The sequence below is a fragment of the Manis javanica genome, chromosome 13 (assembly GCF_040802235.1).
Source record: "Manis javanica isolate MJ-LG chromosome 13, MJ_LKY, whole genome shotgun sequence".
NCBI lineage: Eukaryota > Metazoa > Chordata > Mammalia > Pholidota > Manidae > Manis > Manis javanica.
Genome location: NC_133168.1, coordinates 52,119,762 through 52,142,709, shown reverse-complemented (window position 1 = coordinate 52,142,709; position 22,948 = coordinate 52,119,762). Strand labels below are relative to the sequence as shown.

At 37.7% G+C, this 22,948-nt stretch overlaps 2 protein-coding genes and 2 pseudogenes across 2 annotated transcripts; 3 read left to right on the top strand and 1 right to left on the bottom strand.

Moving 5' to 3' along the window:
- The first annotated feature begins 4,313 nt into the window (after nt 1-4,313).
- TAAR5 (trace amine associated receptor 5) lies at nt 4,314-5,327 on the top strand. Its single transcript, XM_017662653.3, has one exon. The coding sequence runs from the start codon at nt 4,314-4,316 to the stop codon at nt 5,325-5,327; it is 1,014 nt and encodes a 337-aa protein (XP_017518142.3).
- Nucleotides 5,328-7,644: 2,317 nt separating this feature from the next.
- Nucleotides 7,645-8,338, bottom strand: LOC108398561 (trace amine-associated receptor 6-like; annotated as a pseudogene).
- A 4,812-nt stretch (nt 8,339-13,150) lies between these two features.
- Nucleotides 13,151-14,186, top strand: LOC140845384 (trace amine-associated receptor 6-like; annotated as a pseudogene).
- A 7,733-nt stretch (nt 14,187-21,919) lies between these two features.
- LOC108398566 (trace amine-associated receptor 7a-like) lies at nt 21,920-22,948 on the top strand. The gene is given in 3 exon segments (XM_017662649.3): nt 21,920-22,194; nt 22,196-22,467; nt 22,470-22,948. Coding segments are annotated over 3 exon segments (1,026 nt in total).

The following is a 22,948-nucleotide window of genomic DNA, read 5'->3' as shown; positions in this document are numbered from 1 at the left end:
CCCATAGAGATATACACATTTAATTTTATGATACCTGTTTTCTTGACATCTACCTTTTTTTTCCTCAATATGCCATGAATGTATTGGTCAATAACTGTAGAACTAAATCATTCATTTTAATGACTGCAAACTGTCTTGTTGCATGAGTTATGCTATAGTTTGTTTAATCCATCCTCTACTGGAGAATATTTAGGTTATTTCCATTTTTCTCTATTATGAAGTATTCCATAGAATATCCTCCAATAGACATAATTTGTCCTTGTGTGGTCATTTTGTTGGGATGTATTCCTTGGATTGACACTGATGGTTCCAAGGATTCATTATAACTATAAAATATGTATTATTTTCACCTCCATCCCTTGTTCCAGAGAGAATTGAAGAATGGCTGACATGAATGCTTATGAGAAGAGAACTAGCTAAATTTAATTTTTTTTAAAAGTGAGTTGCAAACAAAACCAAAACAAAGGGGGAAATGAAACTAGGAAAGATGAAGACATTGAAGCCATGAGGAGTTAAAGTGAAATAAACCCAGACCACAAATTCTGGTCTCCTGACCCCAGGCCAATGCTCCTTCCCCAGATCTCACTGCTGTCCTCTCTCTGTTTCCTCTGTGAACTAAAGAAAAGCCTACCACCACACCATGGGCCGCTAAAAGATTTCTAAGGCCTAGGTAAGTATTGAAGGTTTTATTGACTCTGAGCATCTAAAACTGGCCACCTGTTCACACTTAAATAACTCTATAATACCATCTGCTAATTAAGTTGAAAGTGAAAAAATTGCTTAAAAATAGGCAAAAATGTTTGCTCTGCCCCTTAATTTTCCTCCCGTGCCAGGAGGCATGGTGGCCCCTACTCTTTTCTCTGCAGCACATATCTTATGTAAATGAAATGTACACCTTTGAAGTTCTGGGTTTCCTGCCTGGCCCCTTTGAGGATATCAAACCTTTGTTTGGCCCTTGGGAATAAATCTCCTAGGTACCAAGTTATATCTTCCCAGACTCAGGTCCTAAATTTGGCTCAAATAAAACTCTGTATTTTCAAGGTGATTTTAATGAGCTTTTCATTGACACCTCCCTGCTGCTCTGAAACCCCCTCCAAGGTTCCTGCTACTCCTATGCCACCCCTTGGGGCCACTGGCCCTTGGGGCAGACACAGACTCTCCTGGAGCACAACTGCCAATTAATTTGCTCCTATTCCCCATACATCGTAATAGATTTACTACCTGGGGTGTTGGAGAAAAGCTTCTGATTAAACTCATGCTGTTGGGTGATTAATGATGGTATTATTACACTGTTTGCTGACCTCAAACCTAGTCAGTTATTTTCAATATATGCTCTTGTGTGACTAATAAGTGCCAGGCCCTGGAAATGACATTGTTATAATGGTAAATAAAGCACAGCACAATTGTCTCATCTCATGAAAATTATACTTATTGGGGACTTAGGGAGTTCACAACACAAAAACTACAATCTGCAGAGGAGGTTCTGCAAGATGCAGTGGGGAGACTTACAGGAGATAAAAATTCACGATGCTTGATGGACAGTGACTGTAATGGAGTATGTGGTGGGGACTTGATAATGGGGGGAATCTAGTAACCATGATGTTGCCCATGTGATTTTATATTAATGATACCAAAATAAAAAACATTCTCAAAAAAAAATTCATGATGCTTATTAGCTCATTAAAATAAAAATGAATTCCTTAAGCACCATTTAAAAAGCAACATGGAAAAGTAAACTTTAAAAATAAGCACCTAGTCAATCTAGCATGTAAATTCGAAAGGATGCAAAATAAAGGAGGTAGGAGAAATTAATATTTATTGAGTGACTTTTATGTTCCAGTGAGTAGAATGATTAATGTTATTTAATCTAAACACTTCTATAACTTCTCTTCCTCCAAGAGGTTAGGCAACTTTTACAAGATCACAAGATTCAAAATGAGGTCTGTTTCTCAGTAAAGCCCATCCTCTTTGCCTTATTTACAGCTAACCAAGATTTTCCCCTTGGTTTTCATATACATTTAATTGATCTTGATTGGATTGCAGAGAGGCAACTAAAAATAGGAAGTTTTGTAATCCTTAAACAAGTTCTGGAATTGCTACTTTATTTGTGTCTTTAAGAGAATCACTATTACTATTTTTACTGTCAAAAAAATCCTCACTCCCTCAGCCCTTAGTCATTAATGGTGATTGCTGTTTGAGATTGCAAATATGGACAGAGGCAATTCTTAAGAACTTACTAACTGCCTAACCCAAATACTACTGCGGAGATACCGGTTCCTTGAGCATCTACAGTTAACTTTATTTAAACAGCGTAACTCCTAGTAGCCTATCTCTCTCCTTGACCAATACTTAAATTTACAGCTTACTGCAAGGGAGTTTGATACTGCTTTTCATTGGGAAAACAATATTCCTGTCTTGCAGCCTAGTCTCATCATTTTAATGTTATTAAATAACTAGACTGTAAAAATAAACTCCTAAATCTAAACAACCTTATTAACATTATATGTACCCTTATTTCCCATTCCTGAAATACACAACCAAGTATTTGAGGAAAGCTATGGAAATGGAGCATGAATGAATCCAGAGGTAGTAAGAAAACTTAGAAGGTCCAAATTCCAATTGCTTTTGGTCCTAATTGTGATGTAACTGGAATGAATCTCTGAGTCAGTGGGAAGAAGGGTTGGTGGAGAAAGTTGAGGGGCATGTCAACCTCCTTCATTCTTTTGACCTCTCTACCTCCTCCTACAGCCCTTGCTGGTAGATACAATCTGTTGTCCCCTTTAATATTCTGTCATTGTTGCAACATTTGTGAGTTATATTGTGGAATGATTTCACCAAGACCATAAGAGACATTTCATCTTCTGGAGGTTTGATACTCAAAAAGACCAGAATGGCATTAAATGTTGTGTTTTCCTCAATAATATCCATGTGAGGCACAGATGTATGAGTCTAACTGTAGGTACTCTCACCAATGCAGACACAGAAGGAGGAGGAGGATCTAGAAAGTGACAGAACATGACTCTTATTCATCTGGGTGAACTGTCTGGTGTGATTTCCTTAACCAGCACATAACATAGGACTTAAAACAGATGTCATGATGAATCCCCCAATGGGATGGGTCACAAACCAAAGGGCTTATGATCAATTTTTCTCAGCTATTTCTTACGCTGAGAGAAATATACACAAATAATCCGAAAGCAGAAGGGCAATATGGAACTCACTAAAAATAACATTAAGCAAAAGAATATATAAATCCAGTGTCTTTCATTTTCATCTCTAATTAATTGGCAGGATAAATGATCCTGCATTGAGAAGGAAACTTAAACTAAAGAGACTTGTGATTAGTGCAAGCCACGTCCCTTGGTACTCCTTCACACTCATTTGCATAACATACCACCCAGAGGTGTAGTTTCTATTTGGAGTATTAAATCATTAACTGATCGCACACCTGTCATAATTGCTGATAGAAGAGGATTCTGCATACCTATGTTCACCTGCTACAAGAAGGTCTTCTTCTCATGCAGTGATTTTGGTTCCTTCCTCTGTCTGTAAGTAGCTTAGAAACATTGAATTCAACTTAATTAGAACTTGCTTAAAATTTCACAGACTGGTGTTAAGATAGATAAAATACTTTTTCTTATCTGATAGTTCTCCCAAGGTGTCTATCCTAAGATGTTGCTTTAGAAAGTGTGCAGCCTGCATAACTGAAATAGGGCAATTTCTCTGTTCTTTTAATTATTTGCACGCTGACTTCTTTTCTTAGGAAGAGTTAATGTAATTAAATAGCTTAATCTGCAGGTTTTATTATCAGTTTATTTAATTCTTGAGGAGAGCCAGAAGTTAACTCTTTTCCTAAGTAATGGTCTGTTCACAAGAATTAATTCTTTATTTGGTTCAGACTCATGACTTTAAATCTTAATTTACATTTGACAATAGGTGACCTATCAAAATGGAAGCAGCAGCCTCTCAGTAATAGTACACCTACTGCGACATAGCCAGCTTTTCTTTGAAGGAACATTTAGCCTACACCCTTCTTCTCTTTCCTTAAGGATATTGTCTATACTAGTACCAAAAGTGCCCAGAAAGACAAACTAGTGCTAGTGGAAGTAACTGTTACGAGACTTTGTATCCCATATGCTGCATTTGATTTTCAGAGTGCATTTAATTTAGTACCTGGGGAAATTTTACTAGGTTCCAAATTTCTCTTTAGTTCCTCCTCTACATCTCAGTTTCAAATTGCTTAGCAGATTTTTTTTTTCTTTGGCGGGCTAGGTGGCCAGTTTCCAGAGAGAGAGGAAAAGTAAAAACTATAAATGAGCACTGTCCCCAACCAGAGTTCTGAAGGATACCCCGCGGCGTTCTGCTACCAGGTAAATGGGTCCTGCCCCAGGACAGTGCATCCTCTCGGCGTCCAGTTAGCCATCTACCTGGCCTGTGCGGTAGGCATGCTGATTATCGTCCTGGGAAATTTGTTTGTGGTGTTTTCTGTGTCCTACTTCAAAGTGCTCCACACTCCCACCAACTTCTTGCTGCTTTCCCTGGCCCTGGCTGACATGTTACTGGGTCTGCTGGTACTGCCCTTCAGCACCATCCGCTCAGTGGAGAGCTGCTGGTTCTTCGGAGACCTCCTCTGCCGTCTGCATACCTATCTAGACACTCTTTTCTGCCTCACCTCCATCTTGCATCTCTGTTTCATTTCTATTGACCGTCACTGTGCCATCTGTGAGCCCTTGATCTATCCCTCCAAGTTCACAGTCAGAGTGGCCCTCAGGTACATCCTGGCAGGATGGGGAGTTCCAGCAGCTTACACTGCCTTCTTCCTCTACACAAATGTGGTAGAAAGTGGGCTCAGTCAGTGGCTGCAAGAGATGCCTTGTGTCGGCCGCTGCCAGCTGCTGTTCAATAAATTTTGGGGCTGGTTAAATTTCCCTGTATTCTTTTTCCCCTGCCTCATCATGATCAGTTTGTATGTGAAGATTTTCATCGTTGCTACGAGGCAAGCTCAACAGATCAGCACCTTGAGCAAAACCCTGGCTGGGGCTGTTAAACTTGAAAGAAAAGCTGCCAAGACCCTTGGCATTGCTGTGGGCATATACCTTTTGTGCTGGCTTCCTTTCACCATTGACACACTGATTGACAGCCTCCTTAACTTCATCACGCCACCACTGGTCTTTGACATCTTTATCTGGTTTGCTTACTTTAACTCAGCCTGCAACCCCATCATTTATGTCTTTTCCTACCGGTGGTTCAGGAAGGCACTGAAACTCATCCTGAGCTGGGAGATTTTCTCACTGCGGACAGCCACTGTTGATCTTTACCAAGAATGACTTCTTTCACTGAATGCAGGCAAGGGGCAGGTCCTTGCAGGAAGAACGAGTGGTGCTGTGGCAGCAGGCTGTGTCGGGTCATGAGTTTGTGGGCAAGCCTCCAGGGCGACCTCATTTAATTTTGGAGGAGAAACAACTTCTTAATTTGGAAAGAAAATAGCACTGCCTTCCTTCAATGTTTCTATAGTAGAATGTAAGAAAAGGAGAGAATGAAGTCATAAAGATATTTACTGGATAAATTTAAAATGTTACAATATTTGGTCCTCATTCATTATATACTTAAGACAACTAAGATATAGAGGTAGAGGGGAAAGGGCGCTGAGGTCAGAATTTCTGAGTTCTCAGCCTGGTCCTGCCACCTGGGTGAGACTTTGGGAATCTTTGAGTCCCTCCCCTGTCAGTTTCCTCATCTAGTAAATTAAGGGGTTGTACTGTTGACCCTCTAAGATGTCCTTAAACTCAAATATTGTATAATTTAATTTGGGGAAACGTTTGAATCCTAATTTCACATCACTTTTCATAGTCAAGTGTTGGGTCTCTTTTCCAGAGTGTTCCCTTTAGAATATCTGTCTCCGGGGAATTCAAAACAGGTTTGTGAGCCAAGCTCACCTATCTCACTCAATATCACTGAGTAAATGTATTATATCCTTGAAGGAATATTTTCTTCTTTTTCTTTAATAATTAGAACTTAAAATAAACGGACTATTTTGTAAACTGATAATGACCCATATCTCACCATTTTAATATTTTCTCCTTTTTAAAAATCATACAAGTTAGACCTACTGTCTCTCCAGGGACACCAGTGTATGCTTTTCTTTGGAAAAAAAATGCTCATGCCATATGTCACTCTCTAGTCACTCTATTTCCACATTTCTTACTATTTTTCAGATTAATAGCTGATTTGGAAAACTTATTTGTAAGTTAATTTGAAGTCTCTGGAATACAGATATATAGATAGATATAGGTACAGATACAGACATAGATATATCAACCTCAATAAATAAAGAAGTAGTTGTATTTGGTTAATGAAGTTACCTGAAATGGATTTGTTCCATTTGTTCCTTTTTGTTAGAGAAATAATTGCTGTTGAGTCCATTCTTTTCCCTAATTAAAAAATTCATTTGTTATAAAAATATTTTAACTCAGTTTTAAATGCTTGATTTTTCTTTGGAAGTAGTGATTCTTTACCACGTAACTCTTAGGCATTGTTAGATAGCTAAGTTATGAATGGATTATAAATAAAAATTAATGCAAATATATGCAAATCGAAACATTTAGGACTAGGAACACTGAGTCTTAGATACAGCAATAAATACAGTCTGCAAAGTATAAACCAGTGATTACTTCAAAAACACATTTCCCTGTTACCTTCCTAGAAATAAATCCACATATATTCTCAATCCACTGGGCATGGCATAGTCTATCCTGGATGTAAGAGCACTCAGCTATTTCATAAGTGGAACTCTCCATAAATAAATTATTGAAATGCATATTTAAACAAAGTCAGACAGGTTTTTGTTGAAACAGGCCTTCTCAGAATCTTTAATATACCAATGTATGTGTTACTCTCCAAAAGCATAAATATAGTGCACAGTGACTCCAAAACATTGCTGATGTGGAAACTTTTTTCCTTGGGGTACTTGAAAGGATGACTGTCTTATTAACCCTTATGTGGGAAATGTTTGCCTAGAAGACAATGAGAATTATCAAAGTTGAAACCTGAGCAAAGGGGAGGGTTATGATAAGATTGTCTCCAAATCACAATGGAGGACGCCTGGGGAGAGGTAAAGGTGAGGGGCTTGATTGCAAACCGCAGGGAGGCTGGAAAGGGTGAGTAGTCCTTTGGGAGTTGTTTAGTTGTTTTATCTCCGTATTTCCTGAACACTGTGCACTTTCTCCGTTTCACTGGGCATGCTGTGCCTTCATCCTGAAAATCCCTCCCCAACCTTTCCCTCCTACAAAACCTCTTCCTCTTAAGGCCCAGCTTAAACTCCACTTCTGTATTAGGTCTCCCTCATCTTCCGTCCTGCTGTAAATTCTCTTTTCCTCTGTGTTCTTCAAACACAGCTTTTATAGTTTAAACCTCCATAAATTCCAAGTTATAATTGTTGCTATATTAGTTTTCCCCACAAGGAATTCTAAGATCTTGGTTTTATATTCCTCATAGCACTGAATCCAGAGCCTGGTATACACTGTCTTCAAGGATATTTGTTGATTAGAGCCTTAATGAGTATAAGGATATATGCCTTGTTGTCCTCTGTATTTTTTAAATAAACTTTTTATTTTATAATAAAGAAGTTCCAGATTTACAGAAAAGTTACAAAGATGGTACAGAATTCCTACATAACCTCCACCCAATTTCTTCTATTATTAACATCTTAAAAACAGTATTTTCCATCATTTTAGCCTGTTGTCTAACCACAAGAAAAATATTATTATAGAGAATTATCATAACAAGAGAAGGCATAATGAAGCCCAGTTTTGCTTTACGACTAACAACCTTCTATACAGCTGAGGACACTAGATAATTCATCCTCTGTCCCATCCTCATGGCCACCGTGCAGAACACGGCACTGCTGTACAGGGTGTCCAGGACACAGGAGACGCCGTTGCACACCCCAGACACGGAGACAAAGCCCAAAGTGGAAGAGAGAAGAGTAACAGAATGCCACATCACAGCACGTGTGCAAAGTACAGAAACTTTGCCCAAAGTATCAGCAGCCCTCCACGGACCTGACCAGGCTGAAGGGCATCACGGTGACTCCCACCAGAAAGTCAACGCAGGCCAGAGAGACAATGAGAAAATTGGTTGGAGTGTACAGCTGCTTGAAACGAACGACTGAGATGATCACCAGGAGGTTTCCAAGCACGGCCAGCGCAGCCCCAACACCGAACACTGTGTAGAGAACCAGCCGGGCCCCTGGCGAGTAGGGAGTTTTCACACAGAATCTGTTTGCGTTCTGGTAGCAGAGCTGCCCAGAAGAGGCAGGTGGGGACCAGACGCTGCTCATGATGCTGCCATCGGTGTTTGAAAAGAATACTGTTCTTGACTATCACAAAAAACATAGGATTTAATTTTCAGTACATCTAGAAAAAAAAATCTGCAAGGATACCTGAGGAAATTATCAGATATGATCTCTAATGTATTGTTTAATTTTCCACTCTTGTTATAAACCTCTAATGATTTCTGTAACAAAATAAACCACCAAAATTATACTGCACCACATTACTGGGGGGTTGATTTCAATGAACAAATGTATGGCTCTTTTAATTTGCTAAAATTTCTCTCTTCATCATAAATATGTGAATTACATTTTTTACCTCAAGCATTCTTCTTTGCTACAGCCACCTCTATGGGCTGTAACTGGGGAGTTGAAGGCTCACCTCCTGTTGGCTTTGTCTCTGTAGTGTCTGACTTGCATTACTACCTAAAGCATGCAGTCCTTCCAGATAAATAAATGCTATCAATGGGAAAAATCGCTAGATGGAATCTGTAGAGTGTAAGGTGTGAATTTGGAAGATTATTTTCGACAGTGATTATTAGGAAAGTTATTCCACAAGATAACTCTTTACATTAAATTATTTTAGCATTGTGTTTTGGGGGCCAAAAATCTTTTTTCTTCATGTATTGACTTTGACCTTTACCCTATTCTCAGTCCTGATGTGCCCACCTTATTGGATTTCATTGCAAAGATATAAAGAACAGAGCTTTTTCTCTCCAGTGAAGAATCATTTTTGCATCTGCACTGGCTATCAATAAATAGAAAATGTAATACACATGAAAGACAACCTGAGATTAATGAAATACACTATAAGAAATCATTAAAAAATATATATGGTATTTAGAGTCATGACTGTGACCCCATTTTTAATCAAAGTTGAAAGAGTTGAAACTCAACAGGTACAAGCTCAGTAAATTTAGGGATTCTGCTCCTTTCTCCCCTTTAGTAGCATCCAAGTTCCAGGCCTTGGCGTCGACATTGGTATCTGTGGGTATCTTTTGGGGTTTTTCTACTGAGGAATGCATTTCCTTGTCCGTAAGGAGCAGATTCAGAAGTCACTGTTGATTTCAGAAATATCACAGGATTGTGATGGAGTATGTTTTGAAGAGTTCTACATAATGTTTTTCACTAGATGGGCAGATAGATACAGGGTGATTAGCAGAAAAAATTAAGAAGAAACAAAAAATAACAAAGCAGCTTTTAAATAGCATTTATTCCCAGGAAGGGACTTGGAAGAAGAAGGAGAATGGGAGGTGATTTTAAACATTCCCAATCTTGTCCTTGAAATCGGAATTTACAGATATAATGTTCTCCTAGCAAACGAAAGAAGGCCGAGTTCAGAACATCAGCACGACTAACCACAGGACGCAGAGACTATGGCTGGTACACTTGGTTTGAGAGGTGTCTTAACTCCACAGCAAAGTTGGAAGATGCACATTTCTTCCTGGAGGCAGAAAGCTGCTGAATCTGCTCTTTACGGACAAGGAAATGATTCCCAGTAGAAAGACCCCAAAAGATACCTACAGATACCAATGTGGATGCCAAGGCCTGGAACTTGGATGTCACTAGTGGGGAGAAAGGAACAGAATCCCTAAATTTACTGAGCTTGTACCTGTTGAGATATGAGTCTCTAAGCAAAATTTAAGAGCATTGCAGAAAAATAAATGGTATTTCCTGCATATCTGTGTGGGTGATAGTTAAGGACTGTACCTCTCCCAGTTTGTCTATACCATGTCCTCTCCCCTCCCGCACACTGACCTCTGCATAAAATCCATGTAACTAGGCAACATGAGTGAAGGTGTGACCAGTCTTAACCCTGTGTGCATTTTTCTTTCACCTCCTGCTGCTCCCACACAATGGTTGTGTTATAGCAGCTCAACACTTCCATCCCACCACTGCCTGACACCTCCCCATCTCCAAGCCTTGGCACACGCTGTCCTCCCTGCAAGGAGACCCTGTTTTTATCTTAAATCTCTCCTCAACCTACTATACCCATTTAACTGTATCTTGGAAGATTTACCCCAAAGATACTCAGATAAAATTCAATTATCATTATTGTTAGGGTGTTTCTAGAAAATAAATGACCACATTGAATTCTGGAGACAGAAGAATTAACTTTCAAAATTGAATGCATGATAAAAATATTTTTCAGATAAACAAAAGGTGAGAGTCTTCATTGCCAGCATACCCACAAAAAAAAAAGAACTAAAGGGAGTTCTCCAAGCAGAAGGAAGCTGATCCCAGCGGAAACAATGTAACGTTGGAAGTAATGAAGAGTTCAATGAGGATATTCCCAATATAAGGGAATCAACTAATAATTAATGATATTAATTAATTTAATAATTTAACACAGTAAACCACCTATACTAAGTTCAAAAGCTGTTGGCTACAGTTACAATGGTTGCATTAATAGTAAAGTAACATGTTTTTCACACCTGAGTCTGTGCCCTGTTGTTCACAGATATTTGTGGGACTTTATGGAATATCTGTCATGTTTTAGGTGGCACATTTCTGTACCATAGACTAATTAAACCTGAAGATAAGAACTATGATCAAAATTCCAAGAAAATTGGTGTAGAGATGTAAGGTAAGTGCTCTGAAGTTATGTTGGGGGTCAGAAATAGCAGGTGACTGTGATGAGACAGAATTTGAAAGAGAACTTCAGAATGCTTCCAATTTTCTGGACAGACACAGGGTAATCAGCAGGAGGCCAGGGGTGTGTGGAAGGAGGGAGATGAAACCAGAAAGAAAACTGATAGGGGATGCTGACGTAACTAAAATCTCTAAGTCTCAGCTGGAGAAACCAAAAAGGAAAGGGCTAGAAAAGTAGAACAAAGAGCCCTTAATTGATGTCTTAATTTCTGTAAAAGTGAACATTTTCCTAGAGTCAAATGGACAGCTGATGACAGCACATGGGCTCTGCCCTCTGACAAAAGCCAGAGCACCTGCCACTGCCTGAGCCCCACAGGGACAGTCCGCAGCACCCGCAGAGGAGATCACCAGATTCCTAGTCCTTCCCAGGCCGGGAGGGGGATGTGGGGAAGCCTATTACTCAGTTTAGGGTTGTGTAAGTATCCTTTTCTTCATTATGAGAAAGATGTCATTTCATTCTCTATGGCACCTGCAAAGACAACCCCAATCTACTCATGCGGCATTCAGGCAGACCACACAGCATCCTGAAATTTAGATGCAAATTCAGAGGAAAGACTGAGCCCCAAACTGACTGAGCTTATGTTTATTGCCCCTGTGAGTTAGGGGCTCTTAAGAGAGCTAAAGGTCAGTTATAGAAAATCAAGACAATTGCATTCTGACCCACATGACTTTGTGCTAGCTGAGACTTTTATTTGCAGATAAGTGTGTTCTCTACTCTCATGAACTAATCATAGGACAAAACCAGACTTGATTAGTGGGATGTAAAAAGCTGTGTATAGTTTTGAAACTATTCCCTGTTCCTTAATGTAATACCTTCCATTTATCTTTCTAAACATGGATATGCTCAGTGAATTCTTCCGATTTGCCCACTAATATTAGTTGTCCTGTGTAAATGCTCACTTTATGCTTTTACATGTGTTAATTTACCTTGAAGTGAGTTGTGTTATTGTTTTATGTCTGTCTTTCATTTTATGAGCAGACCCCACTAAAAGCAGATGTTTCTCGTTTATTCTTATATCTTTAACACCTGACACAAAAGATGCTTAATTAAAAAATGTAAATTGAGTATATGAATGACTGGATAGCAAGTGGATTTATGGCTGTTTAAGAGGATGTAACCCCTCTGAATCTGCTGATCACTGAAGCATCTCTGCCTTTTACTCATCTTAAAGAGAATAGCTATTAAATATATCATGTGTGGTAGGCCTTTTTAGTGGAAATATTTATATGCACAAAAGACCTTCTATTCTTACTTTGCTAAAAATTTTCAGTAATGAATAAACTTTGAATTTTGTCAAATGCTTTTTTGTATCCCACATGTGATTATAAAATTTTAACCTATTAAATTGGTGAATTATATTGTTTGATTTTTCTAATCTCAAAGCAAATTTCCATTCTTAGCATATGCTTGAATCAGCTATATCATCTTTTTATTTATTGCTGAGTTGGATTTGTTTAAGTTTTGCCTAGGATTTTTGCTTCTTTGTTTATGGGTAGAAGTGTCCTCTCATTTTCCTTTTTCATATGGTCCCTGCTGGGGTTTAGATAGAGCCTACACACATCAAACAATAAACTTTAAGTGGAGATTACTAAATACAAATTTCTTCTCTGTTCACAACTTGCACAATAGGGACTGAATTTTATGTGAGTTTTGGATACGGGATTTGGCTGTGCATCCTGGGAACTTTGTCATTAACTCCTAAGACAGTCGGGGGGCGGGAATGTAGTAAAAGATCGCTAATAATAACAAGTCATAGACATCTCTCACTAACTTTGACAAAAAGTAATATCTTAGATATCAAGACCACATAAGAAAAGATGTTTGATAAATTTCAAGGCAAGAAATCTGTGTCAAAAGCATATTTGCAGATTTAATTGAAGTTAAATCTTTTTGGTTTAAATTTTTTTTCCATTTATTATATATATACTAAAGAACAATAAAAATAAGGTTTATTTAGTATTTAAACTTAATATATTTTTATTCCATATGTTCAGAGCTTAAAATTAAAAATTTGACAGGGCACAGAAATAGTATCTGTTGACTATAACAAAGGTAATCAGTTGAAAAAGACGTTTCTCCTTTAAGGAAATGCAAAACGGCTCTACCCTATGTGATTGACCAAAGGGCAGAAACTTCACCTTTACAGGGTCGCTGTGCACAGCAGCATCATGAGCAGCGTCTGGTCCCCTCCTGCCACCGGGCAGCTCTGCTACCAGAATGTGAACGGATCCTGCATGAAAAACTCCCTACTCGCCAGGGGCCCGGCTGGTTCTCTACACAGTGTTAGGCGCTGGGGCTGCGCTGGCCGTGCTTGGAAACCTGGTGATCATCTCAGTCATTCGTTTCAAGCAGCTGCACACTCCAACCAATTTTCTCATCGCCTGTCTGGCCTGTGCTGACTTTCTGGTGGGCGTGACCATGATGCCCTTCAGCCTGGTCAGGTCCGTGGAGGGCTACTGATACTTTGGGTGAAGTTTCTGTACTTTGCACACGTGCTGTGATGTGGCATTCTGTTACTCTTCTCTCTTCCACTTGTGCTTGATCTCCATTGACAGGTACATTGCCGTCACCGACCCTCTGGTCTATCCTACCAAGTTCCCGGCGTCAGTGTCCAGGGTGTGCGTTGGTATCTACTGGATCCTGCCCCTCGCATATAGCGGTGCCGTGTTCTACACAGGTAGGTGTCCAGGAGGATGGGATGGAGGAATTAGTCAGTGCCCGCAGCTGCATAGGTGGTTGTCAGCTGGTTATAAATAGGTTTTGGATATTGATAAATTTTCTATTATTTCTCACACCTACCTTTGTTTTGGTAATTCTGTACAGTAATATTTTTATTGTAGCTAGACAACAGGCTGAAAAGATTGAAAATATTAGTAGCAAAGTAGAAGTATCAGGGACATACAAAACCAGGGTAAGTAAGGGAGAGAGAAAAGCAGCTAAAACCCTGGGTATCACAGTGGTAGCATTTTTTATTTCATGGTTACCATATATGATTGACTCATTAATTGATCCTTTTTGGGATTTATAACGCCTTTATACATTTATGAGATATTTTGCTGGTTTAGTTATTATAATTCTGCTCCTAATCCTTTGATTTATGCTTTATTTTACCCTTGGTTCAGGAGAGCAATAAAACTTATTATAACTGGCCAAGTATTAAAAGACAGTTCATCAACTATAAATTTACTTTCTCAAAAAACCTAAATTTCAGATTGAGGAATTTGTTGATATATTGGGAGTTTCCCACTAACATGAAGTGCAGTGAATAAAAATGATCTGTCAAATTGGGAAGGAGAACAGGACCTCTATTTCAGTAGCATAATCTTTATGCTTTTACTTTCTTGGTAAGTTGAAAATCTTTGAACATTTGGTAGAAATGTATACTTACTAATTATTGACACAATGTTCATATTTTCTAGTTTCCCCACATCTGCACAATTCCCTGCTTTGTCAGTTGTTAAATATTTTCCTTTTCCAGGCTTCTCTTTCAGGCTTACCTTTCTGTCGCTGTCAGAGGTTTCCTGGCTGTGTTCCCTGTGGAAGTCTTGTATTCCCTGTCTGTCTCTGGACTCAGATTACTTTGCTTTTGTTTTGAGCAGCTTGTTTTTGGGGTCTGATCTTTCTGTATCTCCTAAAGGTCTCTGAGCCATACATCTGCCCTTTCAGTCAGAACAGGACTCATATTTCGTATTTTGTGGAATAACCATAAATAGATGGTTCAAGTTCCACAGTAGTGACTGTCCTTTTTACGTGTTAGTTTTCTCATCTCATGCAGTGTATTGTTTTACCTGCTAGTCATTTTGGAGAGCAATTTTGCCATTTTTTTCTGCTATGAATGCTATTTTAATATTGTACATTGTTGATGCCAAAAATAGCAGAGGATGAATTATTCTAAAAAGTTCGTGTATTATACAGCATTTTGGAAAAATAGGTAAAACATCCTGCTTCCTATTATTCACAAAACTGAATGATTTTTTCCAGATATCTAAAAACTAGCAGAAAATATTGCTTTTAGAATTTTTTCATTGGAGGATTCATGACTGAAAATTCATATCCGTTCATGCACTCAGTTTAAAATCTTTAAATTCAAAGGAAAACAAAAAGTTACACTTCAAAAAAAGGTTAAACTATTGGCAGCAGACATGATGATGAACAGAGAATTCATAGATTTGAAAATATAACAGCCTTTTACAAAACAATGAGACAAGATTACCACCACTCTAGACGGGCTAGCAGGTCATTTCACAGTGAAAAATATACAAATGACCAATCAACACATTAAAATGCAAATTAAAAAATAAAAAAATGCTAGTAAATGTAATACAGTACCCATGTCAAATTGGCAAATATTAGAAGTATCAATAATACCCCATGTTAATTAGAGTATGGGAAATTGACCTCTCTCCTGAAAATAGAACAAGCTCCCATTCATCTTGACAGAATTGAATTCAGTATCTCCTTTCTGGAGGGAATTAACAATTTTTTTTCAAGTTTTATATATACTTGTCAATGGAATGCTAGTTCCATTTCTAGCAAGTGATCCTAAGAAAAGAGCCAGGCAAGGAAGTAAACACAAAAAGACAGTCATTGTAACTCTGAACTATTAACTGGACTAAACGAGGGTCAAAATGCAATAAATAAGAAAAGTCTTTTCAGCTATGCCTATGTAACGGAATGTTATGAAGCCACTGGGAGGGGCTAACAAGTTCTATACAAACTGATGTGGAAAAACAACCACAATGTATTTTTTGACCTAAAACAAAACAAAACCAAAAAACTGATCTGGATTGTAAAAGAGAATATGTACTACGGTCCCCACATACGTATAAACTTTTATACACCTTTAAAAAGGCTAACTTTAGGTATAGTGGACTGTGTGCATATGGGGGAGGTACTTTTTAATTTATCTTTGGCATTTTACTGTTTGAGATGAAATTAACATATCAAAACTGATATTACCATTTCACATATCCCTGTTGTATTTGAGTACTTAGTTTTGTCTGTATGTTTGCTTGTTTTAATTTAACAAGTTTTTTTTTCTTTTGGTATTTATCAGTAGCATATTTTTTTCTTACCTAATGAAACTAAATTGCCACTGCATTGGTATATTTTAGGAACTACATCTTATGTGGAAGTTAAAGCACCTTAGGAATTAAATCTTAATGTTATTAAAATATTTTTAATATTGTTTTGAGTCATGCATTCTGATGGGTCACACTTTGTACTTCATTCTTTGGGCCTGATAGACATGAGTCTAAATTATAGGTCTAAAAGCAAGGAAAGGTATTAGGGGAGGGCTTGAGGAGGTCAGTGGTACATTGTAAGGCAACCACCTCAGGGCAGGTCTTTATGGCTGCTTTAGATAGGGGAGACTGACCTACTTTGTGGAAGGGCAGCCTCTTCTGGCAGAAGAGGCTTGAAAATATTTAGGGGTTGGAGGTGACCAATTTCATCATGACCTGCCTATATTTTACCATTTAATTTTTTTAATCTCTTTGTTTCCTAATCAATGCCAGAATTTTAGTAAAGGTTCTCTGGGAGTCTGAAAATTCAATTTGCATTGTAATTCAGCCAGCTACAGAATTAGACTTGGAGTCTGGTTCTCAGAAACTCAGTCCTGTGACTATAGGAGATAAGGGGTTCTTTCAAGGAATTCATGAAAGCTTTCAGGTCCCTTATATGGGCTTTATATGAGCAAGGAATTTAAAGCTTCTTGGGATCATCATTTTCTTTCCCCAAGCTTTTCAAAGCAGTTAAAAGAAACTACTCAATTCATTATACTTGTCATTTTAACTAAAATGTTGTATGGCAGCAAATCCTTGGTCTCCCAGAGCCTTGTCTTAGGGAAGCACTTGATTACAGGTGTCTACAGACAATATTAAGTAGAGTAAATGTTTTGCTGCTGTAGGCTACAGACCATCAGTTCCCTCTCTACCAGTGGAAATAGGGTCATTAATACACCAAACATAATTTTATACAATATCCCATCCCAGGAAACCCAGAACCTATTCAGAGAACCCATCTTAAGGGTCAGTTTCTCTCAAACATAATTATTTTTTCATTATGCAATGTCCTTCTCTATTTCTGAAAGTACTATTTGTCATAGTTTTTACATCGTCTGATATTTGTATAGCCATAGCAGCCTTCTTATGCTTGTTATTTTCCTTGAATGTCTTTTTCCATTCTTTTTTCCTTCAGACTCTGTCTTTGTACTTAAAATGTGTTTCCTATAGGCAGCATATAGTTAAGAATTGCTTTTTCATGCAATCTGATAATTTTTGTCTATTAATTGAAGAGTTTAATCCATTTATATTGGATGTAATTTTTTATATATTTGAGTTTAATTCTATTATCTTGATATTTGATTCTCATTTGTTCCCTTTGTATTTTGATTCTCTTATTCTTTTCTTGCTTATTTTTTGCTAAAATAACACTTACGGTTTCCATTTTTTTCTCCTATTGGTTTCTTAATTATGGAGAGATAGAATATGTATGTGGTCTAGTAGATTCAATATTAAGATAACCTGCCCTTCAATATTACCAGGAAATACAGCAATCTTAATTACGTGTGCAGGTATTTGCAGAACACCTAAATTCATGAGCCATAAATGACAAAACTAAAAGGAGAAATGAGCAAATTTATCTGGCCTCATCAGATATTTTAGTACCTCTCTCCATAATTGTTTTATAGATTCAATTTTATGCCAGTAAAAAAAACAGCTTTTTTTCCCCCTAGAAATTGAAAAGGGATTCTAAAAGTTTTATGAAAGATAAAGACATAGAATGGCCAAAACGATTTTGGAAATGACAGCAGAGTGGAAGACTTAGACAACTTGGCTTTAATACTTACTATAAAATTTAAATCAAGTTAATAAGGCTAAATATAGAAGTAGAGATCAACAGGATAGAATAGAGTCCAGAAATTGATGTACACATATATGGTTACTTGGTTTTGATAAAAGAACAAACATCATTCAATGGAGAAAAAAATAGTCATTTCAGGAACTGCTGTTGGAATTACTCAGTATCCACATACTACTATGAGTAACAATAAACCTCAGACCATTCCTTACATCATATTAAAAATTAATATGACATGAATCATACTAAACATGAGAATATAATTATAAAAATTCCAGAAGGAACATAGAAGAAAATAGTTATGATAGTGGATTAGGCAAAGATTTTGTAGACAAGAAACATAATATAAATAATAAGTTGGACTTCATCATAATTAAAATTTTTTACTCATCAAAAAATGCTTCAAGAAATTGAAATGCCCAACATTTTTAACGTAGGACTTGTATCCAGACAACATTTTAAACATATATTTAGAAAGGACAGTCAACTAAATAAGAAAACTTAAAACTCAATTAAAAATAGGCAAAAATTTTAACGGACAGTTCAGCAAAGGGATACATTAATGACTAATAATCACAGGAAGAGATTGTCACCATCACCACTCATTAAAGACACAAGATACTACTACATACCACCTAGAGAGGTTGAAATAAAAAGAATACCAAAGATTGGAAAAGAAAGGTAATACCAAATGTTGAAAAGGACTTGGAGCAATTAGAATACTTATAGATTGCTGATGGGGAAGTAAAATGATGCAATCACTTTTCAAAGAAAAATTGTGGCTTCTTGTACAGTTAAACATACACTTCCCAAATGGTCCAGTAATTCTTTTCCTAGGTATTAACCAAAAAGGAATACAACTTATGTCTATGCAAAAATTTGCATCTGAATGTTCATAGCAACACTATTAATAATAGCCCCAAACTGAATACAAGTTCAAATGTCTGTCAACGGGTATATGACTAAACTAATTGAGGTATATTCATACAGTGGATTGTTATTTAGCAATAACAAGGAATGAATCACTAACATACCTAATAAATGGATGCATCTCATAGATATTGAGCTGAAAGAAAGATCATGGAAGAGTACGTATATTGTGATATTTAGACCAAGCTAATTTGTGGCAAAAGAATGGAGACCAGCAGTTGCCAAAGGCAGGATTGTGAAAATGTAGGGCTTGATTGTCTGCAAAAGGGCACAAAGAAAATTTAAAGGGCACTGGAAATATTCTATATCTTGATTACAAAGGTAGATACATGGTGGATACATATATCATAAGTCATCAGCCCCTACACTTTGAAAGTGTGAAATTTTCAAATATAAATTGTACCTCAATACCAAAAAAGTATATTTTTAAGGATAACTAGAAATCATTCATCAGAAATCTTTTTCAAAGCCTAAGCTGAGATCTGTTCTAGGTCTCTAAAAGAGAAGAAGGAAATTTGTCAATGGTAAAATCCAAAGAATAACACAGAAATATTCACATTACAGGCTCCTGGTCAGCCTCTGAGTTACCTGACCTTAGCTTTTCTCTTCTAATATCTATAGAAAAGACTCATCATGATCCCAGCTTTTCCAGCTCAAAGCCAGAGTTACTGGCTGCTGAGAAAATGGCCAGAAGGGTTTCCACAGAATATTTACAAATATATCTGTTTTTTTCATATTTGGATTACTCATTTTGCTCCTGGAACTTTCTGTGGTGGCTTTCTTATCTGACCATATAGCTTTTCACCTGCAATGATAATGGTTGTTTCTGGAAATGTTACTGATGCAATATTCCTCTTCCATGATGCATGTCAACCCTCAGGAAATTCATCTCTCAGCCTAGAAGAATTATCAAACCTCAGAAATGCCCAGAGGCTTGGATTTCACTATTTTCAAGTGTTGAGGTAGAGGCATCAATAGCAAATTCCTGACTGTTATTTTATATGAGACCCAGAGATCTTTGAGGTCACCATTTTGAGCCTTGTTGTAAATAAAAATAAACTCTGGCTTTTAAAAAGCCTGTTAGCTGCAAAAAAACAAAAAGAAACATAAATCCACATTACTAAGATGCTTTCTTCATATTATTCTTTAGTATTTCCCCAATAGTTCCCACTTAGAAACGAAAAGCTAAAACCAAAAAAACCTTAGCAGGAGCTGTTGTTTAGATGTACATACAATTCCTTCATATATTTCCATGAGGAAAAAAAAAAACACCCATTTTTCCAAATCAGAATAATTAAAGCTAAATGTGGAATATTCTATATTTTAATATAATTTAAAATGTAAAATATAAATATAATTCCCACTTCTAGAAATTAACCAGAAGGAAACCAAATCACTGATTTGAAAACATATATGCACTCCTATGCTTACTGCAGCATTATTTATAATTCCCAGAATATAACCTAAATGTCAATTGGCAGATGACTGGATGAAAGAGATGTGGCATATATATATATAATGGACTGTTACTTGGCCATGAACAGAATGAAATATTGCCTTTTGTGACAACACGGATGGACCTAGAGGATATTATGCTAAATGAAGTCAGACAGAGAAAAACAAATACCATATGATTTCACTTACATATGGAATCTAAAAAAATAAACAAAACAGTAGTAGACTTATAGACACAGAGAATAGATGCCTGTAGTGACCATGGCAGGGAGGGGCAGGGAGGATGTATGAGTGTAATAAATGAAGGGGAAAAAATTAGTAAGAATGTTTGCTATCTTGATCTGGGTGAAGAAAAAACTGAATCTGAAACATTCTAGATTTTAATATCTAGTTCTGCATTTAATTTCTTTAGCACAAACCAATACCGAAAGGGATAGAAAGCTTATTGATAGAGTTTTAGCAACACACAGGAATCATAAGTAAATCATTCTCACAAAAATGGAAATGTGATTTCCAGTAATCAGTAAGAATTAACAATATGGTTTTCAAATTCTGGACAAAGGTTTTTAAGGATAAGCTCTATTTACATTTCTATTTCATGAAAAGGTCTAATGTCATCAGGAAATTAGAAAGGTATAAACTTATTTTTAGCATAAACATAATTATTATTTAATTTGTTCTTTCTTTCCACACTCACACTATGGGGATTAAATCTTGAGGGCTTTGCATATATCTTGTCAATGGGTTTCAGCCCGGGCAAGTTTGCTATGGATTCAGTGTGACCAAAGAAAATGACAGCAAAACGCTCTTTGGGGTGAAAGGGTTATACCCAACTTTATTCCCAGGTGGCAGGTCAGTCACTAGAATCCCATTCACTCCAGACCGAGTCTGTATGCAGCAAGCCAGTCTCTGCCTCTGGGCCCCTCTGTCCGCAGAGCTGTCCTCTGGGCTTCTCTGCACAGCCGTCCCACAGAGCCATCCTCGGCGCTGCCACCACTCCAGCCTCTGCTCTGCTCTGCTCTCCTGCAGCCTTGCAGCCTTGCAGCCTTGCAGCCTTGCAGCCTTGCAGCCCTACAGCCCTGCAGCCCTGCCACCGTGTTGCCCAGAGCACTGGGCAGAGCTCTTTTTTATAGAGTCAACAGCCATGCATTGCCCACAGGTGTGCAGTGAGCTAGTCAACCACAGCCAGGTGAGAATCCTGGCCACAGGAACTCTCATTTTATCCACAGTGTATTTGGAATTATTTAGCCACTTTTCTGAGGGGTCAGAGTGATTTGGGTATTGGCCTCACTCTGATAAGTTAGGAAAAGAACACTAATAAAATGTGACATTCATACCTGGATCACATAACATCTCTTTAATGACCAATGCTTCTCAGATATGAACTACTAGGTAATGCGAAGAAAAGAGTTTCTAGGTTAAAATCAACAGCATTTTATTAGTGATGAAAATTAATTGCTTATTCATTAGGAAGTGAGTTATGAGATGAGAATATGAATCACTCCCTAAACATGAAAAAAAGGATTTGTACTTACAAAGAAATAGGAACTGACTATATTGGTAATTACTGACATTGACATATTATATATATATACTTAACATACATATATTTTTAAAGAACTTTGAAAACTGGAATGACACCCCTTGGCCATAGAGGAAAACAGTTTTTCCAGGTATCAAAACGGAGAATCATGAGCAGTGATTTGCCCGTTCCTGCAGCTGTGCAATTGTGCTTTGAGAACCTGAAGGGCTCTCGTGTGAAAACTCCCTATTCACCAGACCCCAGCCTGATTCTGTATATGGTGTTGGGCTCTGGAGCTGCCCTGACTGTATCTGGAAACCTCTTGGTGATGATTTCAATTCTTCATTTCACGCAGCTGCACTCCCCGGCCAATTTTCTCATCGCCTCTCTGGCCTGCGCTGACTTTCTGGTGGGCGTGACCGTGATGCCGTTCAGCACAGTGAAGTCTGGAGAGCTGCCAGTACTTTGGGCAGAGTTACTGTAAATTTCACTCTTGTTTCGAACGGTCATTTTGCTATGCTTCTATCTACCACTTGTGTTTTATTTCTGTCAATAGATACATTGCTGTCATTGACCCTCTGGTCTATCCAACCAGGTTCACTGCATCTGTTTCTGGCATCTGTATTGCCTTCACCTGGTTCTTTTCAATTATTTATAGTTGTTCACTTCTTGGCTCAGGTGCAAATGAAGCTGGGCTAGAGGATCTATTAAGTGCTCTCACTGTGTGGGAGGCTGTCAAATTGCAGTGAATCAGAGTTGGGTATTGGTAAATTTCCTTTTGTTTTCAATACCCACGCTTGTGATGATAACTCTTTACTCCAAGATTTTCCTCATTGCTAAGCAACAGGCTAGGAACAGTGAAAGCATGAGCAATCAGACTGCAAGATCATCAGAAAGCTACAAAGACAGGGTGGCCAAGCAGGAGAGAAAAACCACAAAAACCCTGGAAATTGCGGTGATAGCCTTTTTGCTTTCATGGTTGCCATACTTCACTGATACTATAATTGATGCTTTCTTAGGTTTCATTACACCCACATATATTTATGAAATCCTGATTTGGATTGCTTACTATAACTCAGCAATGAACCCCTTGATTTATGCTTTCTTCCATCCTTAGTTTCAAAAAGCCATCAAACTAATTGTCATTGGCACAATCTTGAGAGAGAATTCCTCAACAGTGAATTTATTTGCTGAATAG